Source organism: Sphaeramia orbicularis, chromosome 24 (assembly GCF_902148855.1).
Source record: "Sphaeramia orbicularis chromosome 24, fSphaOr1.1, whole genome shotgun sequence".
NCBI classification, from domain to species: Eukaryota; Metazoa; Chordata; class Actinopteri; order Kurtiformes; family Apogonidae; genus Sphaeramia; species Sphaeramia orbicularis.
Window position 1 is genome coordinate 15716089 of NC_043979.1, and position 23540 is coordinate 15739628.

Consider the following 23540-nt stretch of genomic DNA (forward strand, 5'->3'; position numbering starts at 1 on the left):
GTCCTGGGCATCCCCCGTCCTTAGACCCTCCTTCTTGGCAAAGAAAAACTCCAAAAACCCAGTGGGAAAAGAGAAACCTCAGGGAGAACCACAGTGAAGGAGAGATCCACTCCCATGGACAGACAGGCTGTAGATGCACCAGGACTGATGGACGTCCGTTTGCAGATGTAGTTCCAGTCTGTAAAGATGCAGTAGGGTGGGAGCACATGAGGGGGTCCATCTCAGATCCCGTCTTCATTGGGTCCCAGGCGGCTACAACTGAGACAGTAGCTACTCCCCCAGAGGGGAGTGGGGAAAAGGGACACCGAGTGAATAGTGATGAACAGACTAAGGAAACTAAATACTGGAAATTATAAGTACAGACTAAAGTGGTCCGTAGTACCAGAAACAGGTGATAGGACTCAGTGCTCTGTACTTCCCCCAGCATTATAGCTCCTAGGGCAGCTTAGACTGAACTGTGGGGTTCAGTCTGTTTTTAACTAGCCTGACTATAAGCCTTTACAAAGAGGAATGTTTTCAGTCTAATCTTAAATGTAGAGACTATGTCAGCCTGTTTAATATTAGCTGGAAGCTGATTCCATAAGACAGGAGCTTGGGAACTAAAGGCTCTAGCTCCTACTGTACTTTTAGAGACCCTGGGAACCACCAGTAGACCTGCATTCTGAGAGATAAGTGTTCTGTTGGGATGGTACGGTACCAGAGCATCTTTGAGATAAGAAGGGCCCATACCATTAATGGTCTTGTATGTAAGGAGGATTTTAAATGTAATTCTAAACTCAACTGGAAGCCAGTGAAGGGCTTGGAACACAGAGGTGATATGCTCTCTTCTATTAGTTCCTGTTAATAGTCCTGCTGCTGTGTTCTGAACCAGTTGAAAACTTTTTAGTGAACTCATGTATTGGTTCCAACCTGTTCACTGAACCAGCCTAGTTTGATGAGGACAACTCTTCATCCAGGAAGATGGGATAATTAGTGGAATCACCTGTGATAAGTGAACAGGTAGAACCAATACATGGCAGGACTTGGATTTGATGAACTTGGGTTTACCCACCTCTATTTTTGTCACTAAGGAACAATTATTGTTTGCATTTTTTTTGTATCTATCAAATACAACTTTGAAAAACAAAAAGGAATTTATAATAAAGTTAGAAATTGTGTAGAGTAATAAATGTTATGATACAATAATTTCAATTAAATGCATTTTATAATACCAGTGTTTTTGGACTTTTCTCTTTATTTAATCTGTGTCTGCTCCTGTATGTGGTGGACCTTAAATGAACCCAGCTGCAGTTCTGTTTATTTGCAGACTTTGACACTGTGATAAGGCTGAGAAATTTGATACTCTACGCCCACTTGGTTGGACCGTTTGTTTACATCATGACCCACTGAATGCAGAAGTTATTGCGCAGTTGACCAACGGGAGCCACTGAATCAGTCCTGTTATCAACACTTTCTCCTCAACTTGTTAACTATAGTCTCTCGGTTCTCCACGCGCCACGATGACATTATGGCATTTACTGTTAAACTGGGCATCGACACTACTGCTGTTGATGTTGTCTTTGTTGTTCGTGGCGTTTCTCGGATTCTGTGCGTACATTAAATACAAGCATATGAAGTATGACCACATCCCTGGACCACCGAGGGACAGGTAAGTGTTGTGATATGTGGAACTATATAGGCCTAGGCGGAGTGATCCATAACTATCGATATGTATACAGCGTAGGAATACGTGTCGGACCTATATTATGTGCTGTATTCAGTTGATGCCGACGTAAAGTATAAACAAAGTTCTATTTGAGTCCTCACCATTGACGAACGAAAACACAACATGGTGGCAGCGGTAATGGATTACAAATGACAGCTATGAAGATAAATGCTCTTCGCATCGAATGAGTCTCACAACAAAGGGAATTGTCCGAGGATAACTTTCCTAACGTCAGACGCGGTGAGTGCCTAGCAGGTGGCTAACGACAGAAAGCTAACAGGAACATTAAACCAGTGAAGATAAAACCGATAAGATGGCAGCACATATACCCATGATGAACTGGTCCGAAACGGATCTGAGTGAAGCGTTGTCGTTGTTCAAGCAGAAAATGCGCCTGTGTCTGGACGATGAGGGAATAGAGGGTATGCACGTGACGTCACCGTGGTTCCGCCCACTGAGTGGCAGAAAGAGGGAGATGAGTAGCCTTTGGCTTGAACACTGCGAAAACTTTAGAACAATCTAAAAAATGAGGAAGAGTTGTTGTGCCATTGATTGCACAAATAGGTTTAAAAAGCACTCTGAGCTATTGTTTTACTGGCTACCTAAAGCCAAAGACGGAAGAAGCAGATGGATCGCTGCAATTCGTAGAAATAACTGTAATCCAGACAACGAAACCTGGATTTGAGGTTGGCATTTCGCGTCAGGTAATGTTAATTTATGCTGTATTCTTGTGTAAAATCATACCTTAAACTACATATCGTTTTGGCTAACGTTACTTCTTAGTAAAGCTCTTAATATTAGCATCTGTCATTTAGTTCTATATTTCATAACTGAAACGTTTTTGTCTTCAATTGTGTGATTCTGAACCTTGTGCTCTACATGATTTGTAAACTAGCTTAAACTGAAGCTAACCTAGCTCTCCAAATAAGAGGGTACTCTAGCACAAAGCTGTTGTAACTGTGTTGTATCAAGTATTTCATGTTAACTCTTCTTAAATATAAAAAGTACCAGTAGATCATACACTCACTTGGGTCAATACTAAGGGTTAAACTACCGTAAATTAGTAGCGAACTGTGAGCACTACTGCTGGGCCTTTACCTTGGCAATCACCGCCAAGAAAATACGTCTGCACTGACATAAAACCTCAAAAACAATAGTATGTTGAATTGAAAGCACTCATCAGCTGTAATCCTCTAATTAATGATGACCAGGATGTCAACAACTCTTTGGCTGTTGTATGCTTTCAGGCTTTACATTGTGGATTTTCCCGGTGTTGAAATCAGGTTCATATAAATGTTAGGATACGTGATTTCCGGCCACATATCAATGTTCGTAGACCACTTGTTGTTTGGTAGGTTGTATGGATCCGTGTCGAGTCCAACTGTCGTTAATTTCATGTTATATTCCACATTTTCCCGGTCTCACTGTAGTTACTGCTATGCTCCACCATGTTGAGCCGGTTTGTTTTTGCCACTCAGTCTGACTTAGAGGGGCGTGGCCCAGGGGGGAAGTGACGTATCTGCATTCCCTCTATAACGGATGAAACTAAACGAGCTAGGAAAATTTGCCGGGGCAGGGCTTTAGATTACCTTAATTTGGGCACATCAGATGCTGGAATCGGCGGAGGGGGTGGGTGCGGGATTAGATTTTTCAACAGTAATTCCTGTTTTCTCAGACTATTTCAGATATATTCAAGAGTATGAAGGCATGGATTCCACAAGTCTAATTTCCAGAAGTATTGATCAGCATATGGCCAGCTGATTTTAATTCCAAAATCACAGGACTGCATGCAGGCAGATAATTCATATGTCATATGTTTCACTGCGTTTGTTATGTGAGCGGCCTGAATTTATAGGTCGCCCACGAGGCATGGTTGTTGAGAGAAAACCTTTGGCGTACAACGTACGAGTCAATCTCCAAGCTCTCATCACCTCTCATTGGCCGAAACGGGTGATTTAGACCAATCAAACGGCGCAAATATGTCATACCTGCTGCCAGACAATAGTCTGGTCTTGTCTGTCTTTTATGTTTTGTGTGTCACTTCCTGTTTTATTTTGTTAAGTTTTCCCTCATGTGTCTTGTCTGTCGTCTTTACTTCCTGTTCCCCGCACATCCTGACCTCTGTCCTGATTACCTGTCTCCGCCCTAATTTGCTTCACCTGTGTCTAGTTGTCTTCCCTCCCTTTTGTGTATTTAAACCCTGTCTCTTCCCCCTGTCAGTCGCCAGTTTGTAACTCCAGTAGTTCAGACCAGCGTACTTGACCTCGTTTGCTTGCCTGTTTTTTGACCTGTTTTGGATTCCTCGGTTTTTCGTCTTCTGCCTGATCCCTGTCGGTTTTTGTCTGCCTCATCTGATCTGGTTTTGACCTTCTCGCCCTGACTACCGGTACGTGAGTTTGCCTAGTCCTTATGTCCTGTTGCTCGATTGTTAGCCTGCCTGTATATGACCTGTTTCCGTCCCTGACCTCCCTTTGTTTTTCCCCAGTCGGGGAAAAGACTCCTAACACCGCTCGGGGAGACGGGCTGCTGCCCTCGATCCGGAGGACGAATCTGAGGAGAAAATCCCCAACCATTATCCTCAAGATTCTGTCACTCATTATATTTTTTCACCTGTGTGTGAACAATAAACCTTTTGGAACTAACTTTTGTTGTCGGAGTTCTGCATTTGGATTCTGTGTTTGTGCTAACGGTATCACAAAATATGACTTCTGCGGGAAGCATGAATACTTGTGCTTTCCTGTTCGGTACATATGTGTTGTTGTTGTCAATGTTTTCTCTGTCGTTATGAACAAGCCTTGTATATTATAACCGATGTGTTTTACGGGAGGAAAAAAGCAGGGGCGAGTGAGTCAATACTTTCGTTTACACTCTGCTCTGGCCTTTTTTTATTTTTAATTTGGGGACACTAATTTGGGGACATTTAATTTGGGCACACCGTTAGTCGGCCCAGCCAAGGTGTAATCTAAAGGCCTGCGGGGTATCGGTGATGAAGGACTGAGGAGACTGAATGTTAGCGGACTAAGTGAGGACGACAAGAAAACGCCAAATAAGCCATGGAATTTTTTGAGGATCACCTCAAGCTGAATGTCAACTTTAGGATTCACAGACTCCACCTAATACAGTTCAGGCAAAACCCGGGTGAGTGTATCGATGACTTTGTAACTTTCCTTGACCCTGGCGCAGAAATGCCAATTCATGGATGCAGAGCTGAACGAACGCCTCATTGAACTCATAATTGCTAGTATGCCATGCAATGCTCTGAGAAACGACCTATATGGGAAGCCTCAAGGTTACTCCTTGGCTGATGTGTTAAAGGAAGGGAGGAAATATGAAGCATTATTGGCAGGGAATGAAGAGTTGACTTAACTTGGCTTGTCTAGCTCCGACAAAGTGCATGCAATACAAAGGGGGCAGACATGCCACAACTGCCGGACGAGCCACCAGCCGCGTCAGTCTCCCGCATTCCGTGACACTTGCAACGTTTGCGGCGGAAAAGGGCATTGGGCAAGATGCTGTAAGCAGACAAGGCAACAACAACAACGCAAACAAGGCTTTGACGCACGGAAAAGAAGTAAGTCTCACCCACCGCCTAGCAGACACTCCAGGCATCAGATTCATATGAGAGGACACAAGTCCCAACATGAATCTAGAATAGATGTGGTTGACAGCTACGACGCAGACAAACACCTATACCAGCAACAGTTCCACTCCATCACAATTAGGGAAAAGTGTATGCGCAGTATCAATAACAGAAAAATCAGAGAGGAGGCCTACACAATACTAAACGTCAGACCCCCTAATGTTCCAGATTACGGACACACACTTCATCTAAAGATAGACACAGGAGCATCAGGGAACACCCTCCCTCTGAGGACATTCAGGCAAATGTATGGAAGCGAGGCAGGAGCATAAAAAAGAACAACATGAGACTGACTGCCTACAGTGGACATGAGATTCCCTGTCTCGGAACCAGAAACATTCCATGCCAATATAAAGACTCAAAGTGGATCAATGCAGTGTTTTACGTTGTGGACGTTTCAGGGCCAGCTGTAGTTGGACTACCCACAAGTGAACTACTAAACCTCGTGACTTTGCATGTGAACACCATAAACGGGAAAGTGCATAACACACCACAGGAAAAAGTGCTGAACATCATAACCTGCAACGACCTAAAGCAAGTTTCTCCAAACCAATTTAACAAAATAGGAAGCTTCAAGGGACCTTCAAAACTCATCTTGAAAAGTGATGCAGAGCCATTCATAGACCCTCCACAAAAGTGCAGCATCCACATCATAGACAAACTTTACGAGGAGTTGAACAAACTTGTTGAACAGGATGTACTGCGGAAAGTGGAACAGCACACAGATTGGTGCTCCAGCTTGGCATACAGTACGAAGAAGAATGGATCCCTATGGATATGCTTAGACCCACAAAAGCTTAACTCCAGCTTAAAATGGTGCCCACACAAAATACCTACGGTGGAGGAACTGAACCCAAAGTCTGCAAACACAACAGTATTCAGCAAGCTGGACACCAAAGCAGGCTACTGGTCAATACACCTAGATGAAGAATCACAACTCTTAACAACCTTTCACTCTCCATTTGGCAGATACTGCTGGAAACATTTGCCTTTTGGACAGAGTGTGTCACAGGACCTCTTCAAGGCCAAGATGGACCAGATTCTAGAGGGGCTCCACGGCATTGTCAGCATAATGGATGACATCGTGGTGTGTGGAAAAATACGAAGCAGAGCACGACAAAAACCCGTTCAACCTGATGGAGCAAGCAGCAGAAGCAGGTATGGTTTTCAACAGTGATAAGTGTGCCATTAAGCAGAAAAGCATATCACTCTTTGGTAATCTATACACAGAAAATGGCATAAAACCCAACACTGCGAAAGTGAGAGACATTCAGAAAATGTCAGCCCCCCAAAACAAAGACGAGCTGCATAGATTCATGGGGATGCTGACATATCTTGCAGCCTGTATACCAAAGTTTGCCGACAAAGCACACACCCTGAGAGGACTGTTGAAAAATGATGCATTATGGATATGGGAAGCAGACCACCAGAGATGTTTTGAACAGTTGAAATCAGCTATTGCAGAAGATGCATGTCTGAAATACTATGATGCAAGCACACCCCCTGGCATTTGAAGTGGATGCATCACAAAAAGGTCTTGAAATAGCACTGGTGCAGAACGACAGACCCATTGCATTTGGATCAAAGACCCTGACAGACTGCCAGTCAAGGTACAGTAACATAGAGAGAGAAATGCTTGCAATAGTGTACGGAATGCAGCGATACCACACTTGCCTGCATGGGAAATCTTTCACTGTGGTAACAGATCACAAGCCATTGGTCACCATTTGTGCAAAGCCTTTGCATGCAGCACCACCTCGACTCCAGCAAATGCTGATCAAGACCCAAGGGTACAAGTATGATGTGAAATACAGACCTGGAACACAAATGATCCTGACAGACACCCTCAGCCGGTTGCCAAACCCTGAAAATGATGGTGAAATACAGCTGGATGAGCGCATAGATGGAGTCAGTGTGGAAATAGAAGACCCAGAGAGCCATACCATCACCATAGTGGACTTTTCACTAGAAAAGCAAGACGCGCTGGGCAAACAGACAGCTGACGATCCAAAGCTCAGTGAACTGAAACAACTTATCCACCAAGGATGGTCAGAGAACATAAAGGGCCTACCCAAAGACCTGCGAGCATACTGGTCCTTTAGAGATGAGTTTGCGGTGGAGTCAGGGGTCATATTCAAGGGCAGACAGATACTCATCCCAGATTCAATGTGTAAGGACATCTTGAATCAGCTCCATGTAGGCCATCAAGGCATAGAGAAAACATGCCAGCTGGCAAGAGAGAGTGTGTACTGGACAAAAATGAATGAGGACATAGAACGAACATGTAAGTCATGCAGAGCGTGCATGGAACATCAAGATGCAAATCCAAAGCAACCCCTCATACCCTATGACACTCCATCAAAGCCATGGCAGTCAATAGCCTCTGACTTATTGGAGGTCAATGGCCGCCAGTTCCTGTTGACCGTGTACAGATACTCCAAATATCCACTCATGGATGAAATGCCCCCTGCAGTATCTAGCTATGCAATCACACAGAAAATACAAATGTATATGTCTCTGTTTGGACGCCCTGATGAAATTATGGCAGATAATGGACCACAATACACAGGCCAAGCCTTCAAAAAACTGTTTAAAAATTACCTCAAAAGCAATGGACTCATTGAAAGACTTATAAGACACATCAAAGCCATAGTGAAGAAAACAATCCAAAATAGAGATGACCTTCACATTGCTTTGATGCAGGTCAGAGCGACACCTATTGACAGCAAGTTGCCGTCACCTGCAGAACTTCTCTTTGGCAGAGCAGTCACCACCCTGCTGCCAAGCCGAACAGACCCAGGAAAAGAGAGACACCGACAACAACTGGCTCACAGAGGAACTGCATTGAAGGAACACCATGACCGCAACTCTCACAGGGAACTCCCACCTCTCCATCCTGGACAACACGTGACTGTCTGGAGCAAGGAAAGACGAACATGGCACCCAGCAGTTATCCGGCATAAATGTAGAGAGCCACGGAGCTACATGGTTCAAACACCAAATGGAAACAAGATAAGGCGCAATAGAAACCATCTGCATGGACACGCAACACGGAGCCACATCAGACAGAGACTGTCAAAAGAGTTCGCTTTGACGAACCAGCAGCAACCGATGATGACCATGCAAAGCCCATTGAGCACAGGCAAGAAACACCAGCCCCTGGGACTGACACCAGCGTGACAATGCGAACAAGGTCTGGAAGGCCTGTGTGCAAACCAACTCACTACAAGGACTATGTGTAACAGCTGAAAGCCATACAGACTGCTCAGAGACTGATTGTTAAAAAAAAAAAATAATAATAATAATCATAAAAAAAAAAAGTAGTAACATTTCTATGATCAGATGAGATAAATATACTTATTTCAGAAATAAACATGTAATGGGATGGAGGCTATTTTGTAATGCAAACAGATGTGGAACTAAATATGCAAGAACCTCCATGTGTTATGTTTGATATGGTTCATAATAAGTACCGAGTTCAGATGTATATATTAAAAAAAAAAAAATGCTGGTTCTGGTATACAGAAAGATTTAAATGTGATTGTTGATTATAGAGGTAATTAAGTTAAACAGGGGATTTTGTGATATGTGGAACTATATAGGCTAGGTGGAGTGATCCATAACTATCCATATATACTGAACAACAAAAGAAATGCAAGTTTTGATCGTTAATTTAGGCAAGAGTTCAGCTATCCTGTTGAGTTGTCAGCTGAGATACACATTACAATAAGTGAGTTGTAACCATTGGAGCATGTGTTTGCTGGCAAACACGACCATGAGTGGTGTTGAGCATGAATGTAGGACGTTTCGGACTTGGACGTTTCGGCCTAGGACGTTCCAGACTAGGATGTTTCGGACTGCACTTTTTGCAGTCCCTAACCCTAACCCTCGAAAGGCCGAAACGTCCTAGGCCGAAACGTCCAAGTCCAAAACGTCCGTCCACCATTGAGCATGTGTACAGAGTATCGGCGGTGCGGTACATTTTGAGTGACATGGTAGTGGGAGCAACAAATGGGAGTGGCAATTCCCTTTGTTTATCCGGGGGCTATAAAAAGAAATGGTAAGATTCAAAAGTTACTGCATTACCACGCCTTAACGATAATCTGAGAGAACGCGGCATTGGTATGCTTGATGCTGGTTTAATGGCTCGCAACGTTGCCAGACGTCTGCAAGTGCACGAGTCCACCATCAGTAGGCTGAGGACATGATTCCGTGACACAGGGACCACTCGGGACAGACCAAGATCCGGAAGACCACGAGTGACCACCTGTAATCAGGATCGCCATATTTGCTTGGCCCATCTCCATGACTGTCAACTCAGTGCTACAAGGACAGCAAGAGAGACCCACTGTAAACTTCACAGCTGGATATAAATATCTCATATGAAACCAATATTCATAATAAAACTCCCATATAAACCAATACCGAAATATACTTGCGCTTCTTTTGTTGTTCAGTATACATGCAGCGTAGGAATATGTGTTGGACCTATGTTATGTGCTGTATTCAGTTGATGTCGAAGTAAAGTATAAACAAACTTCTATGTGAGTCCTCATCATTGACGAACGAAAACACAACAGTAAGTGAACGCATCAGAGCCAGGTCATACTACCATTAAACGCAACAATCAAAGTTATTTTGTGATGTTTGTTGTGTTACCTTTCTCTTATTTTTTCTGTAACAGTTTTTTCTTTGGACATTCACCAACATTTTTGAAGATAATGAAAGGTGATGGAATAGTGCACGAGAAATTCCTTGAGTGGTAAGAATAGTTTAACCAATGCTCCAGACTTAGGTTTAGTTTTATATTTACATTCATAATATTAAAGCTTTATGTTATTGTGTATTATTTCCAGGTCTGAGACTTATGGGCCCGTGTACAGGATTAATCTTCTACATTACGTTTTACTAGGCATTTCCTGTCCAGATGCAACCAAGGTAAACGTCAACTTACACCCAATTTGCGTTGTATTGCATAATGATTGCGCAATAATTGGAATAAAGTTGACCGGGTAGACCTATCTTGCAGCTTCTTTTTTACATGTTGAAATGACCTGACTGTTCATACCAAATTCACAATGTTATCTTTATTGTTGTCTCTGAATTCAGGAAATCTTAATGTCCTCAAAGTACACCAAAGATGAATTTGTCGCCAACAGACTCTTTAACCTGTTTGGTCAAAGGTAATGTCAGTCTTTCATTGACAGTAGAAATACTACATATAGTCCCTTAACCCTCACATTATCCTTTGGGTCAATTTGACACCATTCAGTGTTTATCATTCAAAAAAATAATAGTTGACTTTTTCTTGCTTCATATTTGATGATTTTTCCTAATATGATGGGGACAATTATCAGCCTCTCTTTGGGTCAGTTTTGGCTACTTTTTGGCTGGATTGTGGGGATTTGGGGCTTTTCTGTGACAATTACGGCTATAATTTTGGCTATTATTATTTTGGCTTGCCTTATAAGGGCCATTTAGGACCCATACATCCACCCAGAACCTTACCAAAATGGCAAGCCAGTTTTGGGCAAGATTTAAGCCATAATGATTTTGCTATCTAGGTGATTAACCCTTTATAGGGCACTCATAGAAATACTCTGAAATTCTGTAATTCAACCGTAGTGTCATTGGAGGACATAATAAGACTTTATTACTTGAAATTTTTCAAAATGTCTTATTGTCATGTAGAAAATCAAAGTCAATGAAGTTACCATATTTAGTCCTTGCCCATCAGTGGCAAAAAGAAAATATCCCAGTAGTAAATATAAAAAATTCAATAAAAACACATGTAAGGAAAAAGGAACATGTATTTTAGAACATTCAAACATCACTTTTACAACATTAGACCAACATAAGTGCTGATCCAGACACCTTTCCACATCCACATTATCCCTTTGAACATCATTCCTTACATTAGTACCATTACTTCATGGTACCTAACAAAGCAGATACACTCACTGTTAATGCAGAGGTGGACCTTACAGACCCTGTAGACCGCATTGGACCTGAGATTGTTGACTAACTGTCCTCACTGTAACGGTTACTGTCACCGTCTTGTAATGTTTGTGGAAATTAGCAAAAATAGTCACTTGCCCGATAAAGGGTTAAGCATACAATGTATCATGATATTTTTTCAATGTGCTGAACATGTATTGCATGCATTGGTATTCCTCTGGGGTCAATTTGATGGTCAGCAAACATCCAAATATATAATTCTGGTTGAATTGTTCAAGTTAAAATATTGGTTATTTAGATGAACCTTAAAAATCTCATGGATATTATTCATTATTTGAAGGTTCTTAGGTAATGGTCTGTTAACAGCACGGGACCATGAGCAGTGGTATAAACAGCGGCGGATCATGGACCCAGCCTTCAGCAGCTTGTGAGTTTTTACACTTTATTTCATGTCCATTGTCTGTATTCATTATGATTTCTGTTGAGATTGGAGTTACATGAACAAACTGATTAGCTAAAGACATTCATTTTGTCTTCTGTTTATGTAAATATAGTTTTTTCTTTTGTTCAGACAAGGAATAGTTTTTAGTTTTTAGATGTTACCTGCTTGACAGTTTCGACTGTGACTCTAGTCTTCCTCAGAAGCGTCATCCGACATGTTGCTGACGTGTCATTTATCAGCTGGTCGGCTCGATGATCCAATCAGAGCCCGTCGAGCCGACCGTGCCTCCTCCGCCTTGGGTGGTCTCTGGAGGAGGGAATCCCAGGTGTGACAGAGGGTGTACGCCCCCTCGTCCCGGTTGATGGTGTCACCGGGACGAGGGTGACACCGGGACCTCGTCTATATACTTTCTATATACTTCCTCAGACTTCCGCTTCTGAGGAAGACTGGAGTCATAGTCGAAACTGTCAAGCAGGTAACATCTCAAAACTAAAAAATATTCCTTGTCTGAACAAAAGAAAAAACTATATTCAAACTGATTAGCTGTTGCCTTTTTTGTTTGATTTGACTTGTAAATATAATACTAGTTGTTTTCTCTCTCTTGTCATTTGCTGCTTTCTTTAATAACTGTGTTAATGATTGATCATAATTTCCAGGTACCTGAGAGGTCTGATGGGCACCTTCAATGAGAGGGCTGAGAAACTGATGGAAAAACTGTCAGATGAAGCTGATAATAAAGGAAATGTTAAGATGCTCCCACTAGTCAACTGTGTTACCCTGGATGTCATCGCCAAGGTACTGCGTCTTTCACTGCCTTCTCTTGCACTTTGGTGAATCATTTCTTAGCCTGTAAATCAGGGGTGTCAAACTCAGATCCTCAAGGGCCGGTATCCTGCATGTTTTAGATGTTTCCCTCTTGCAACACACCTGATTCAAATGATGAGTCTATCATCCAGCTCTGCAGAAGCCTGATAACGACTGTCAGGTGTGCTGGAAGAGGTAAACATCTAAAAAGTGCAGGATACCGGCCCTCGAGGACTGGGGTTTGACACCTGTGCTGTAAATGATAGTTTTCTTGATATGTATTCAGGTTGCGTTTGGTGTTGATTTGGACCTGCTGAACACCTCTTCACCTTTCCCTAAAGCCATCGAGACATGTCTGAAAGGAATGGTGTACTCTGTCCGAGATGTGTTTTTTCAGGTGTGGCTTCAAAGCATGTTTTATGGTGATAATCCTGTAAATTTTACAGTGTAAGTGTTGTTATTGCCTGTTTCCAGTTCAATCTAAAGAACAGACCGTTCATTAAAGACGTGAGGGAGGCATGCCATCTGTTACGTAGAACTGGAGCTCAGTGGATTCATGACAGAAAGACCGCCATCCAAAACGGAGATGATGTTCCCAAGGACATCCTCACACAAATCATCAAAACAGCAGGAAAAGGTTGTAGCTACGAGACACTTACAGAAATCTGTCCATACACATTAAAACAAATAGGTAATCCAACAGATAAGAACACATGACTGCCCTGCTTACTATTAGTGAGTCCAAAATGTAGAGTGGCAGTCCAAGGCATTCAGATTCTGATAATAAAGTCCTTCATTCAGTCATGTTCTGGGTGGTCATTTTGATCCAGCCCAGCCCTAGATGAACACCTGATATTTTTTCACCCTCATTTACAGTTTGTTGTACATTTAACCCAGTGAATCACCCATGATTTTCTTCACAATTCATGACTTTGGGACAAATTAATGCTGTATGTCATGGTGCATAAAATTCAGCTTTAAACTTTAAATTCAACTGTAAACATGGTTGTTGCAAAACAATAAATACAGAGTATGAGAACAGAATTATACTGTTGGGAAATAATGTGATATTACTAAATTAAAACATCTTTGCTTTATGGACTTTCTTTAGTCCTAATATCGGACTTTTGCTGGTTTTCGCTGTATGTTTATAAGTTGAAATTCAAAATATACAGGGTGTCCCATAAGTCTCCATACATAGGAGACATAATACATTCCATGGTTCTAACATGTATTTCTTTATATTTCTTCCTTATAGTTCTTCAGCAGTGGAGGACACGCATTGAAATGTGTTCCCGACAAAATGGCAGTCATATAGAGCATATTATATAAATAAAAATGGTTTATGTCAAGAAACGTTTATTTTTCGTATGTATGGAGACTTACGGGACACCCTGTAGACACATAAACAAATGTCCAGTAATTTTCTCACTTGTTATTTTGCTCTTATTTCAGAAGAAAACATGACTAAAGAAGATGAAGAGTTTATGCTGGACAACTTTGTGACATTCTTCATTGCTGGTATGGCTGGGATTCTTTTGCTGCTTTTACTAGAGAAGTTTTATACTGTAGTAGATACTACACTTTCTATATACTTCCTATATTTATTATACTTCCTTTCTGGCTAGCATTCAGACATCTAACGCGTAAAGACTTTTTACCCAAACTTTAAAAAAAAACCTGTCTTCCTCCAAACTTAATGTCAATAGACTACTGTAGATTACAATTAAAATGTTTAATGTAATTAGATAACTGATTATTATTATTTATTTATTTATTTTTTATTATTATTATTATTATTATAGGATATTTTATAAACTATCTGTATGGACAGTGGTATAGGTAGTGGAATACTAAAAGAATTGCCGAAAAATTATGGTTTTCCTGATGTTCAGTGCCACATACATTGTTTAGTAATGGGTAAAAAAAAAAGTAAATGCGATTTCAGTGTCTTTGGGGTGAGGGACCTTCATAATATTGGCAGATTAACTGGTTCTGTATTGGCTTTTTCATGGTCCAGACATCATTATCATATGTTAGCCCACTCTCAGCTGATCTCTATTTGTTTTTATTAACTTGTTTATCTTTATTGTCTTGTTCTGTGTAACATCTTAGGTCAGGAAACAACAGCTAATCTAATTGCTTTTTGCATTATGTCTCTGGGAAGACATCCTGATATATTGGAGAGGTACATATTAATACAAGCCCAGTAAAAACACAATATCTGAATTATTTGAATTATAATTAAATGAGTGTTTTTATTTCTCAGAGTGAAGAAAGAGGTGGATGATGTCATTGGAATGAAAAAGGACCTTAGTTATGACGATCTGGGAAAACTGACCTACCTCACACAGGTACATGTGCTATTTTATGCGTTAATCTGCCAAAGACACACTAAACTAAGATTGCAATTCTGTTAAAATGTTTCAGCGACTTATCAGTTAAAGTAATGATGTAAATCACTCTGAAGGTGCTGAAAGAGACTCTGAGGATTTACCCAACGGCTCCAGGTACATCGCGAGATATAATTAAAGACATGATCATTAACGGTATCCGCATACCTGGAGGATGTATCGCTTTTGTGAGTGAGTCTCTTATAAATGTGTTTGTTTCAGTAACCAAACATGAAGGGGTGGGATTAAAAAAGTTATACTTCTTCTGTTTGAATATGCAAATGAAGTCATATTTTGTTTTCATGTATATGTATAAGTTTTCATGTTTTCTTGCAATCTGTTTTATTTCTAAGAACTGAAGTAGGATTGTTTTATTTTGTTGCATATTTGAAACAAACTGAACTGAACATAGAATTTTAGAGAAGAGAGTATTTAGTAAGTTTACACTTTTTCATTAATATGAATAAAACTGCTCTGAACCTCAGTTTAGCTCCTATGCATCTGGAAGGATGGACAAATTCTTCAAGGACCCACTGACATTTGACCCAGAGAGATTTCACCCAGATGCACCGAAGTAAGTAGGACATGACTTGTTGTCTGTCTGTCTATTTGTTCTTCAGTTTGTACTCTATTACTCTCCGCTAAGTTGTCCAAACTCCATCATTGTTTAATATTTAGGTGCAACTTGGGAAACTCTCAGATGGGTTCTTTGGATGTTGACCTTAACCTTCATTTTCACGGTCAAATTGGGGTTGACATGAAAAATTTGGACAGTAATTTTGACTGAAGTTTTTCAGGTCTTTCAGGGTCAGTGTGTGGTCTTGGGGAGCAGAGACCAGCAGGTGTCAAAAGGGGCAGCAGAGGGGTCATTACAACATTCAATTTCATTCTTGCTTTTATTCTCCATGTCTTATACTGCAAAAATCAAAATCTTACCAAGTGTATTTTCCTCATTTCTGGTTAAAATATCTCAACACACTTAAAATAAGACATAAACACATGAAGAGTAACTCTTCAGTGAGATTTAAGAACTTATTTTTAGACAATAGATCTTGAAAATCTTATTTCAAGAAATCTTACCAAAATCAATTTCACTTGTTCCATTGGCAGATTTTTTTTTGCTTAATTCAAGATTTGTTTTGCTTATTTCAAGCAAAAAAAATCTGCCAATAGAACAAGGGAAAACTAGCTTGGTAAGATTTCTTGAAATAAGATTTCCAAGATCTATTGTCTAAAAATAAGTTCTTATATCTGACTTACAAGTTACTCTTTAGGCGATTATGTCTTATTTTAAGTGTGATGAGATATTTTGACTAGAAATGAGAAAAACACACTTGGTAAGATTTAGATTTTTGCAGTGTAGGGGACTATTTCTTGTCCTGGCATTACTCATGTTCTCTGCTGTCTATTTATATTCTATTCAAGGCCTTATTACTGCTACTACCCCTTCGCCCTTGGTCCACGTGCATGCCTGGGAAAAAACTTTGCTCAGGTAAGAAAATAGCAGTGGAACCAATGGAACATCATACACGGTGTCTGTACAGTTCATCTGATGGTGTGTTCTGGTGTTTACAGATGGAGGCTAAAGTGGTGATGGCCAAACTGCTACAGAGGTTTGATTTCACCCTCATCCCAGGACAGACCTTTGACCTCGTGGACACTGGAACACTCAGGCCAAAGAGTGGAGTGTTGTGCTCTATCAGACACAGGAAACACAGCCAGTAAATGTTCATACACCACCATGCACTGAACCTCTATAGGTTTAGAAAAAGAGTGTCTAAAAACAGGATAGAAACACTAAATGTGAGGAAAAAGGTCTTCAAAACAAGTGAAATACCTTTCCATGCAACAAGATAATTTCACTTGACAAGTTTTTCAGTTGAATTAAGATTGTTAAATCTAGAAATAAACATGTCTACAGATGTATGAACACTTCAAATAAGAAACTGACTCTTAAAACATGATAAATGAGCTAACACTTCTAAATCTAAGTTGTTTTTGTTTTTTTCTTCGTAAGAATCAAATAATTTTCAGTGTACTGCTTTAGCCTACAAGCCTTTAGCCTTTACATTTTAGGTAAATGTTGATGGGGTATAACTAATTGCAAGTGATGGGAATAGATAATTGAATTACAGATTATACAAAAGTCAGTTACTGTTACAGATGATGAAATCACAGCTATGAATCAAAATGTCAGTGATTCCGAAGGAGTGATGTCCAAATCTATTATTTTGAGGGAAAAGGCATAGATGTAGGATATAAGAGCTGAATATGTTCTGTCTGAAAAAAGAAAAGGGCTGTACCATTAATGCACTGTTTTAGTTTGTCAGTGTTTGTTTGCTTGTTTTTTGAAAATATATTTTGCAGCTTTACTGGTTAAAAAGTAATGAAATATAATTAATTAAATTACTATGACAAAGTAATTAATATTTTACATTACTTACTCCATCCATCCATTCATTTATCATTTTCTTCTGTTTATCTGGGGCCGGGTTGCGGAGGCAACAGTCTAAGCAGGGATGCCCAGACTTCCCTCTCCCCAGACACCTCCTCTAGCTCCTCCGGGGGGGGATCCAGAGGCGTTCCCAGACCAGCTGAGAGTCATAGTCTCTCCAGCATATCCTAGGTCTTCCCCAAGGCCTCCTCCTGGCAGGACATGCCTGGAACACCTCCCCAGGGAGGCGTCCAGGAGGCATCCGAAACAGATGCCCGAGCCACCTCCGCTGGCCCCTCTCTATGTGGAGGAGCAGCAGCTCTACTCTGAGCTCCTCCATGGCGACTGAGCTCCTCACTCTATACATTACCTACTGCAGTTGTAATAAGGTAACAAATCCATAACCTTTTATTTAATGGTTTAAATGTAATGTACTATTCCCACATGGATTACACATTAAATATTACATTAATTTGTAAAAATAAAAGGATATGACTTATATATGTTTCCATAAAACACATATTCCCTTATTCAGTCATTTTTTAGACTACTTAATCCTCTAGATGGTCGCAGGGTTCCAGGTGTGGTATTACAGGGTAAAATGCAAATTTATATTACAAAAATGACTAAGATGATTGTTAGTTTGCGAATGTAATGACAAATACACTGTTGCACATAAAGTCCTCTCATGAAATGACTGTGACAGTGTCACTTATTCTTGATAGATCCAGTGTAACTGGGACTCAGTTTATAATCATTAGAGCTGGTCAAAGGTGATTACTGATGTGTATAAATAGGAAGAAAAAGAGGAATGTGTCTGAAATCAAAATGATTCCAACTTTATGAGCAACAGTGTAAAAATATTTTCATTATATACATCACATTGAATACCATTAACAGTTCTTCATTTGATCTTACATGAGTCACAGTAAAGTCACATTTAAAGTGATGTTTTCTTCCATTGTATTGTTGCCATACTGTTATTATATACTATACAGTACTGTTTTAACCCACCTAGCTTTGTTTTCTGTGGTTGGAGCGAGCATACATATTAATTTCTCAGCATTTAAAACAAAATACAACTAAATGGTCTCTGAGGGTGTATGTAACTGGTCTGATCTTTGCATTCTGCTATTGTATGTGTTCATCCATTGTACTACTGATTGTTGAATGGTTTAGTGTCAACGCAGTTGATTATAAATAAAAATCTATTATCATTACTATTTTTATTTGCATCTTGTCATCTTGTCTGTGGTCGGTACATCTTTCAACTTAGGCTTTTTTTTTTTTGTCTGCCCAGGTGATTGTATACCACTTCTTTTATGGTCAAATTTTTTTAAAAATATTTTTATACTTACTCCCGTTTACATATTTCCTGTATACAGTACAGGCCAAAAGTTTGGACACACCTTCTCATTCTTTGCATTTTCTTTATTTTCATGACTATTTACATTGTAGATTCTCACTGAAGGCATCAAAACTATGAATGAACACATGTGGAATTATGTACTTAACAAAAAAGTATGAAATAACTGAAAACATATGTTATATTCTAGCTTCTTCAAAGTAGCCACCCTTAGCTCTGATGACTGCTTTGCACACTCTTGGCATTCTCTTGATGAGCTTCAAGAGGTAGTCACCTGAAATGGTTTCCTAACAGTCTTGAAGAAGTTCCCAGAGATGCTTAGCACTTGTTGGCCCTTTTGCCTTCACTCTGCGGTCCAGCTCACCCCAAACCATCTCGATTGGGTTCAGGTCCGGTGACTGTGGAGGCCAGGTCATCTGGCGCAGCACTCCATCACTCTCCTTCTTGGTCAAATATCCCTCACACAGCCTGGAGGTGTGTTTGGGGTCATTGTCCTGTTGAAACATAAATGATGGTCCAACTAAACGCAAACCGGATGGAATGGCATGTCACTTCAGGATGCTGTGGTAGCCATGCTGATTCAGGTTGCCTTCAATCTTGAATAAATCCCCAACAGCGTCACCAGCAAAGCACCCCCACACCATCACACCTCCCCCTCCGTGCTTCACGGTGGGAACCAGGCATGTAGCATCCATCCGTTCACCTTTTCTGCGTCGCACAAAGACACGGCGGTTGGATCCAAAGATCTCAAATTTGGACTCATCAGACCAAAGCACAGATTTCCACTGGTCTAATGTCCATTCCTTGTGTTTCTTGGCCCAAATAAATCTCTTCTGTTTGTTGCCTCTCCTGAGCAGTGGTTTCCTAGCAGCTATTTGACCATGAAGGCCTGATTCACGCAGTCTCCTCTTAACAGTTGTTGTAGAGATGTGTCTGCTGCTAGAGCTCTCTGTGGTATTCATCTGGTCTCTAATCTGAGCTGCTGTTAATTTGCGATTTCTGAGGCTGGTGACTCAGATGAACTTATCTTCAGCATCAGAGGTGACTCTTGGTCTTCCTTTCCTGGGGCGGTCCTCATGTGAGCCAGTTTCGTTGGAGCGCTTGATGGTTTTTGCGACTGCACTTGGGGGCACATTCAAAGTTTTTGAAATTTTCTAGACTGACTGACCTTCATTTCTTAAAGTAATGATGGCCACTCGTTTGTCTTTACTTAGCTGATTGGTTCTCGCCATAATATGCATTCTAACAGTTGTCCAATAGGGCTGTCAGCTGTGCATCAACCTGACTTCTGCACAACACAACTGATGGTCCCAACCCCATCAATAAGGCAAGAAATTCCACTAAGTAACCCTGACAAGGCACAGCTATGAAGTGAAAACCATTTCAGGTGACTACCTCTTGATGCTCATCAAGAAAATGCCAAGGGTGTGCAAGGCAGTCATCAGAGCTAAGGGTGGCTACATTGAAGAAACTAGAATATAAGAGATGTTTTCAGTTATTTCACACTTTTTTGTTAAGTACATAATTCCACATGTGTTCATTCATAGTTTTGATGCCTTCAGTGAGAATCTGCAATGTAAATAGTCATGAAAATAAAGAAAATGCGAAGAATGAGAAGGTGTGTCCAAACTTTTGGCCTGTACTGTATATCTCTGTTGTATCTTGATGGAGACTGAAAAATGCAGGTGTGGTGTTAAATTCACCCCAACAGGGGCCTACAGCTTCAGCACATCATTTATTTTCTTAACCTGTTATGAGTTTTTTTGTTCACTTACAGGGACAAAAGTTTCATAGCTTTATTGAACAAAAGCTATCCACTGCAAAGGACATTAATATATATATATTTTTTAAAATAGCTTGAAACTGTTTAGTCATGTTCTTTTCACTCAAAACCATTTTTCAAGCAAAAAACAAACAAAACAGAATTTTGTGCTTTCCTGGGTCTCGGGAGGTTCATGTGCATGTTGTTTTTACTCTGTACAGATGTGTAGTGCACTCAATGCTATTGCGGATTGTGTACACAAGGGGGCGCTGTGACTGCATAGAAACACGACGCACCAGTTCAACCAGTCCGTCAAGAATTATCACTGAAAAGCTCCTGTGTGGCTGGGAGGATGGTGAAATTCTTCAAGGACCCATAAATATTGGATCCGGACAGATTTCACCCAGATGCACCAAAGTAAGTAGGAAATTATTTTTTAAATTCTGTATGTATTAGAGGTGTGTTCATTGTAATGGCATTACTCACTGGTCAAGGCCTTATTTTTATTTTTATTTATTTAACCAGGAAAAAAGATCCCATTGAGATTAAAAACCTCTTTTCCAAGGGAGTCCTGGCCAAGAGGCAGCATGAAATACAACACACAGTTACAACATACAGTTGGGTCAAAACACAGTAACTGACACGAAATTTAATTGATTACCATTCCAACATTTATTTCATTACAAAGTTGCTCCTTGTTTTGGATGATCCCTTATGGTCCAACTTAAGCAAAAATGAATTTTAAAGTAAAAATGTGGGTCACTTAGCAACACTAATCTATCAAAAATACCGTGATTTGACCCTATTACAACATACAGTAACTTATAGGACAAGTCAAACTAGGCCTTCTTACTGCTACTACCCCTTCACTCTTGGTCCACGCTCATACCTGGGACAGAACTTTGCTGAGGTAAGAAAATGACCAAGATAGCATCATATCTATGCAGTTCATCTGATGGTGTGTTCTGGTGTTTACAGATGGAGGCTAAAGTGATGATGGCCTCGTCCCAGGACAAAGCTTTGACATCTTGGACACTGCCACACTCAGGCCAAAGGGTGGAGTGTTGTGTTCTATCAGACACAGGAAATACAGCCAATAGAAGTTCATACAGCACCATGCACTTTGTCAGCATTCCTCATTGTAAGATAACTTTAACTGTTTAAAACCTGATGTGTCATTGCTGACATACCCTGCACATGTGCAGTTTGGATGGCTGTAACTCTTTCACTGTTTGTGCAATTGGAAAAATTTCAATGATTTCTGAAACCTGAGACGTTGCACTTCATAGGTTTTATTGGGTCATTAAGGTAATTTTATTCATGCCTGTACTAGAAGCTGGAGAATAAGCCATTTTAGCAGAATTATAAGATGCAGTAAATTGTAAATTATTACCAGATTTTGGAAGATCTGGAAAAAAGTCCTTTAGAAAAATGGGCTGACTGACTCACTCAGCATATTTTCTAACATTTTTGTTAGTCTAAATGAGAAAAAAAAAAGTCCAGGGAGACCATTTTTGGTTCAGGGATTAAAGGGTCAAAGACTGAAAAAGACAGCAACTGACCGTTTGTTGGTTTAAAGTTGAATTATTTGGAACATTATTTGCCGTATGACTGATGGAAGACAACATCCAACAAGTGTAGAAGTTTGAGTATTTCATTCCTCTGGTTTCCTGTCCATGTAGATGCTGAAGGCAAGGCAAGTTTATTTATATGAGGCATCTAATACATGAAGACAGGTCAGTGCACTTTAGTTAAAAGAACCTTAACCTTTTGAACCTTTTGGTTAAGAAAAGTCCTTAAACAAAAGATGATAATATTAAGAAATATAATTAAAAGAGAGAACATAAAATCATGATAGAGGAGAGTAAAATATTTAGAAAATAAATATTGATTAAATGAATATGCAGTCCTTCAGTGTTTAATAGCAATAAAAATTATGACATACAGTCTGACAAGAGTAAAATATAGAGCTTATTCAATTCAGTTCAGTTCAGTTTTGTTTGTAGAGCCCTATATCACAACAAGGTTGCTTCACAGGGCTTTACAGAATTAGTTGGATATGAAAACAAAGAACAGTCAAATAAACAGCAGATGAAAGAAATGGATTAATGTCCTGGGCATCCCCCGTCCTTAGACCCTCCTTCTTGGCAAAGAAAAACTCCAAAAACCCAGTGGGGAAAGAGAAACCTCAGGGAGAACCACAGTGAAGGAGAGATCCACTCCCATGGACAGACAGGCTGTAGATGCACCAGGACTGATGGACGTCCGTTTGCAGATGTAGTTCCAGTTTGTAAAGATGCAGTAGGGTGGGAGCACATGAGGGGGTCCATCTCAGATCCCGTCTTCATTGGGTCCCAGGCGGCTACAACTGAGACAGTAGCTACTCCCCCAGAGGGGAGTGGGGAAAAAGGACACCAGGTGAATAGTGATGAACAGACTAAGGAAACTAAATACTGGAAATTATAAGTACAGACTAAAGTGGTCCGTAGTACCAGAAACAGGTGATAGGACTCAGTGCTCTGTACTTCCCCCAGCATTATTGCTCCTTGGGCAGCTTAGACTGAACTGTGGGGTTCAGTCTGTTTTTAACTAGCCTGACTATAAGCCTTTTCAAAGAGGAATGTTTTCAGTCTAATCTTAAATGTAGAGACTATGTCAGCCTGTTTAATATTAGCTGGAAGCTGATTCCATAAGACAGGAGCTTGGGAACTAAAGGCTCTAGCTCCTACTGTACTTTTAGAGACCCTGGGAACCACCAGTAGACCTGCATTCTGAGAGATACAGGGGTTGGACAAAATAATGGAAACACATTAAAAAAATCAACAAAATATAATTTAATATGGTGTAGGTCCGCCTTTTGCGGCAATTACAGCCTCAATTCTCCGAGGTATTTATTCGTACAACTTGTGAATTGTTTCCAAAGGAATTTTAAGCCATTCTTCGGTTAGAATACCCTCCAACTCTTTTAGAGACGATGGCGGTGGAAGTCGACGTCTTACTTGAATCTCTAAAACTGACCATAAATGCTCAATAATG

General features: G+C 40.4%; 1 protein-coding gene across 2 annotated transcripts; it reads left to right on the top strand.

Annotated features, from left to right (window-relative positions):
* The first annotated feature begins 1432 nt into the window (after positions 1 to 1432).
* Positions 1433 to 17379, top strand: LOC115414620 (cholesterol 24-hydroxylase-like). 2 transcript variants are annotated; one of them, XM_030127840.1, is made up of 15 exons: positions 1433 to 1648; positions 10030 to 10107; positions 10202 to 10283; positions 10455 to 10528; positions 11644 to 11730; positions 12402 to 12540; positions 12836 to 12946; positions 13024 to 13186; positions 14008 to 14070; positions 14665 to 14737; positions 14819 to 14903; positions 15020 to 15130; positions 15428 to 15516; positions 16368 to 16434; positions 16518 to 17379. In XM_030127840.1, the coding sequence occupies exons 1-15, from the start codon at positions 1500 to 1502 to the stop codon at positions 16665 to 16667; spliced, it is 1521 nt and encodes a 506-aa protein (XP_029983700.1). In that variant the 5' UTR covers positions 1433 to 1499; the 3' UTR covers positions 16668 to 17379. The 2 variants fall into 2 exon arrangements, with proteins under 2 accessions (XP_029983700.1, XP_029983699.1); XM_030127839.1 differs by having other exon boundaries at positions 14005 to 14070; positions 16518 to 17378.
* The last annotated feature ends 6161 nt before the right edge of the window (positions 17380 to 23540 follow it).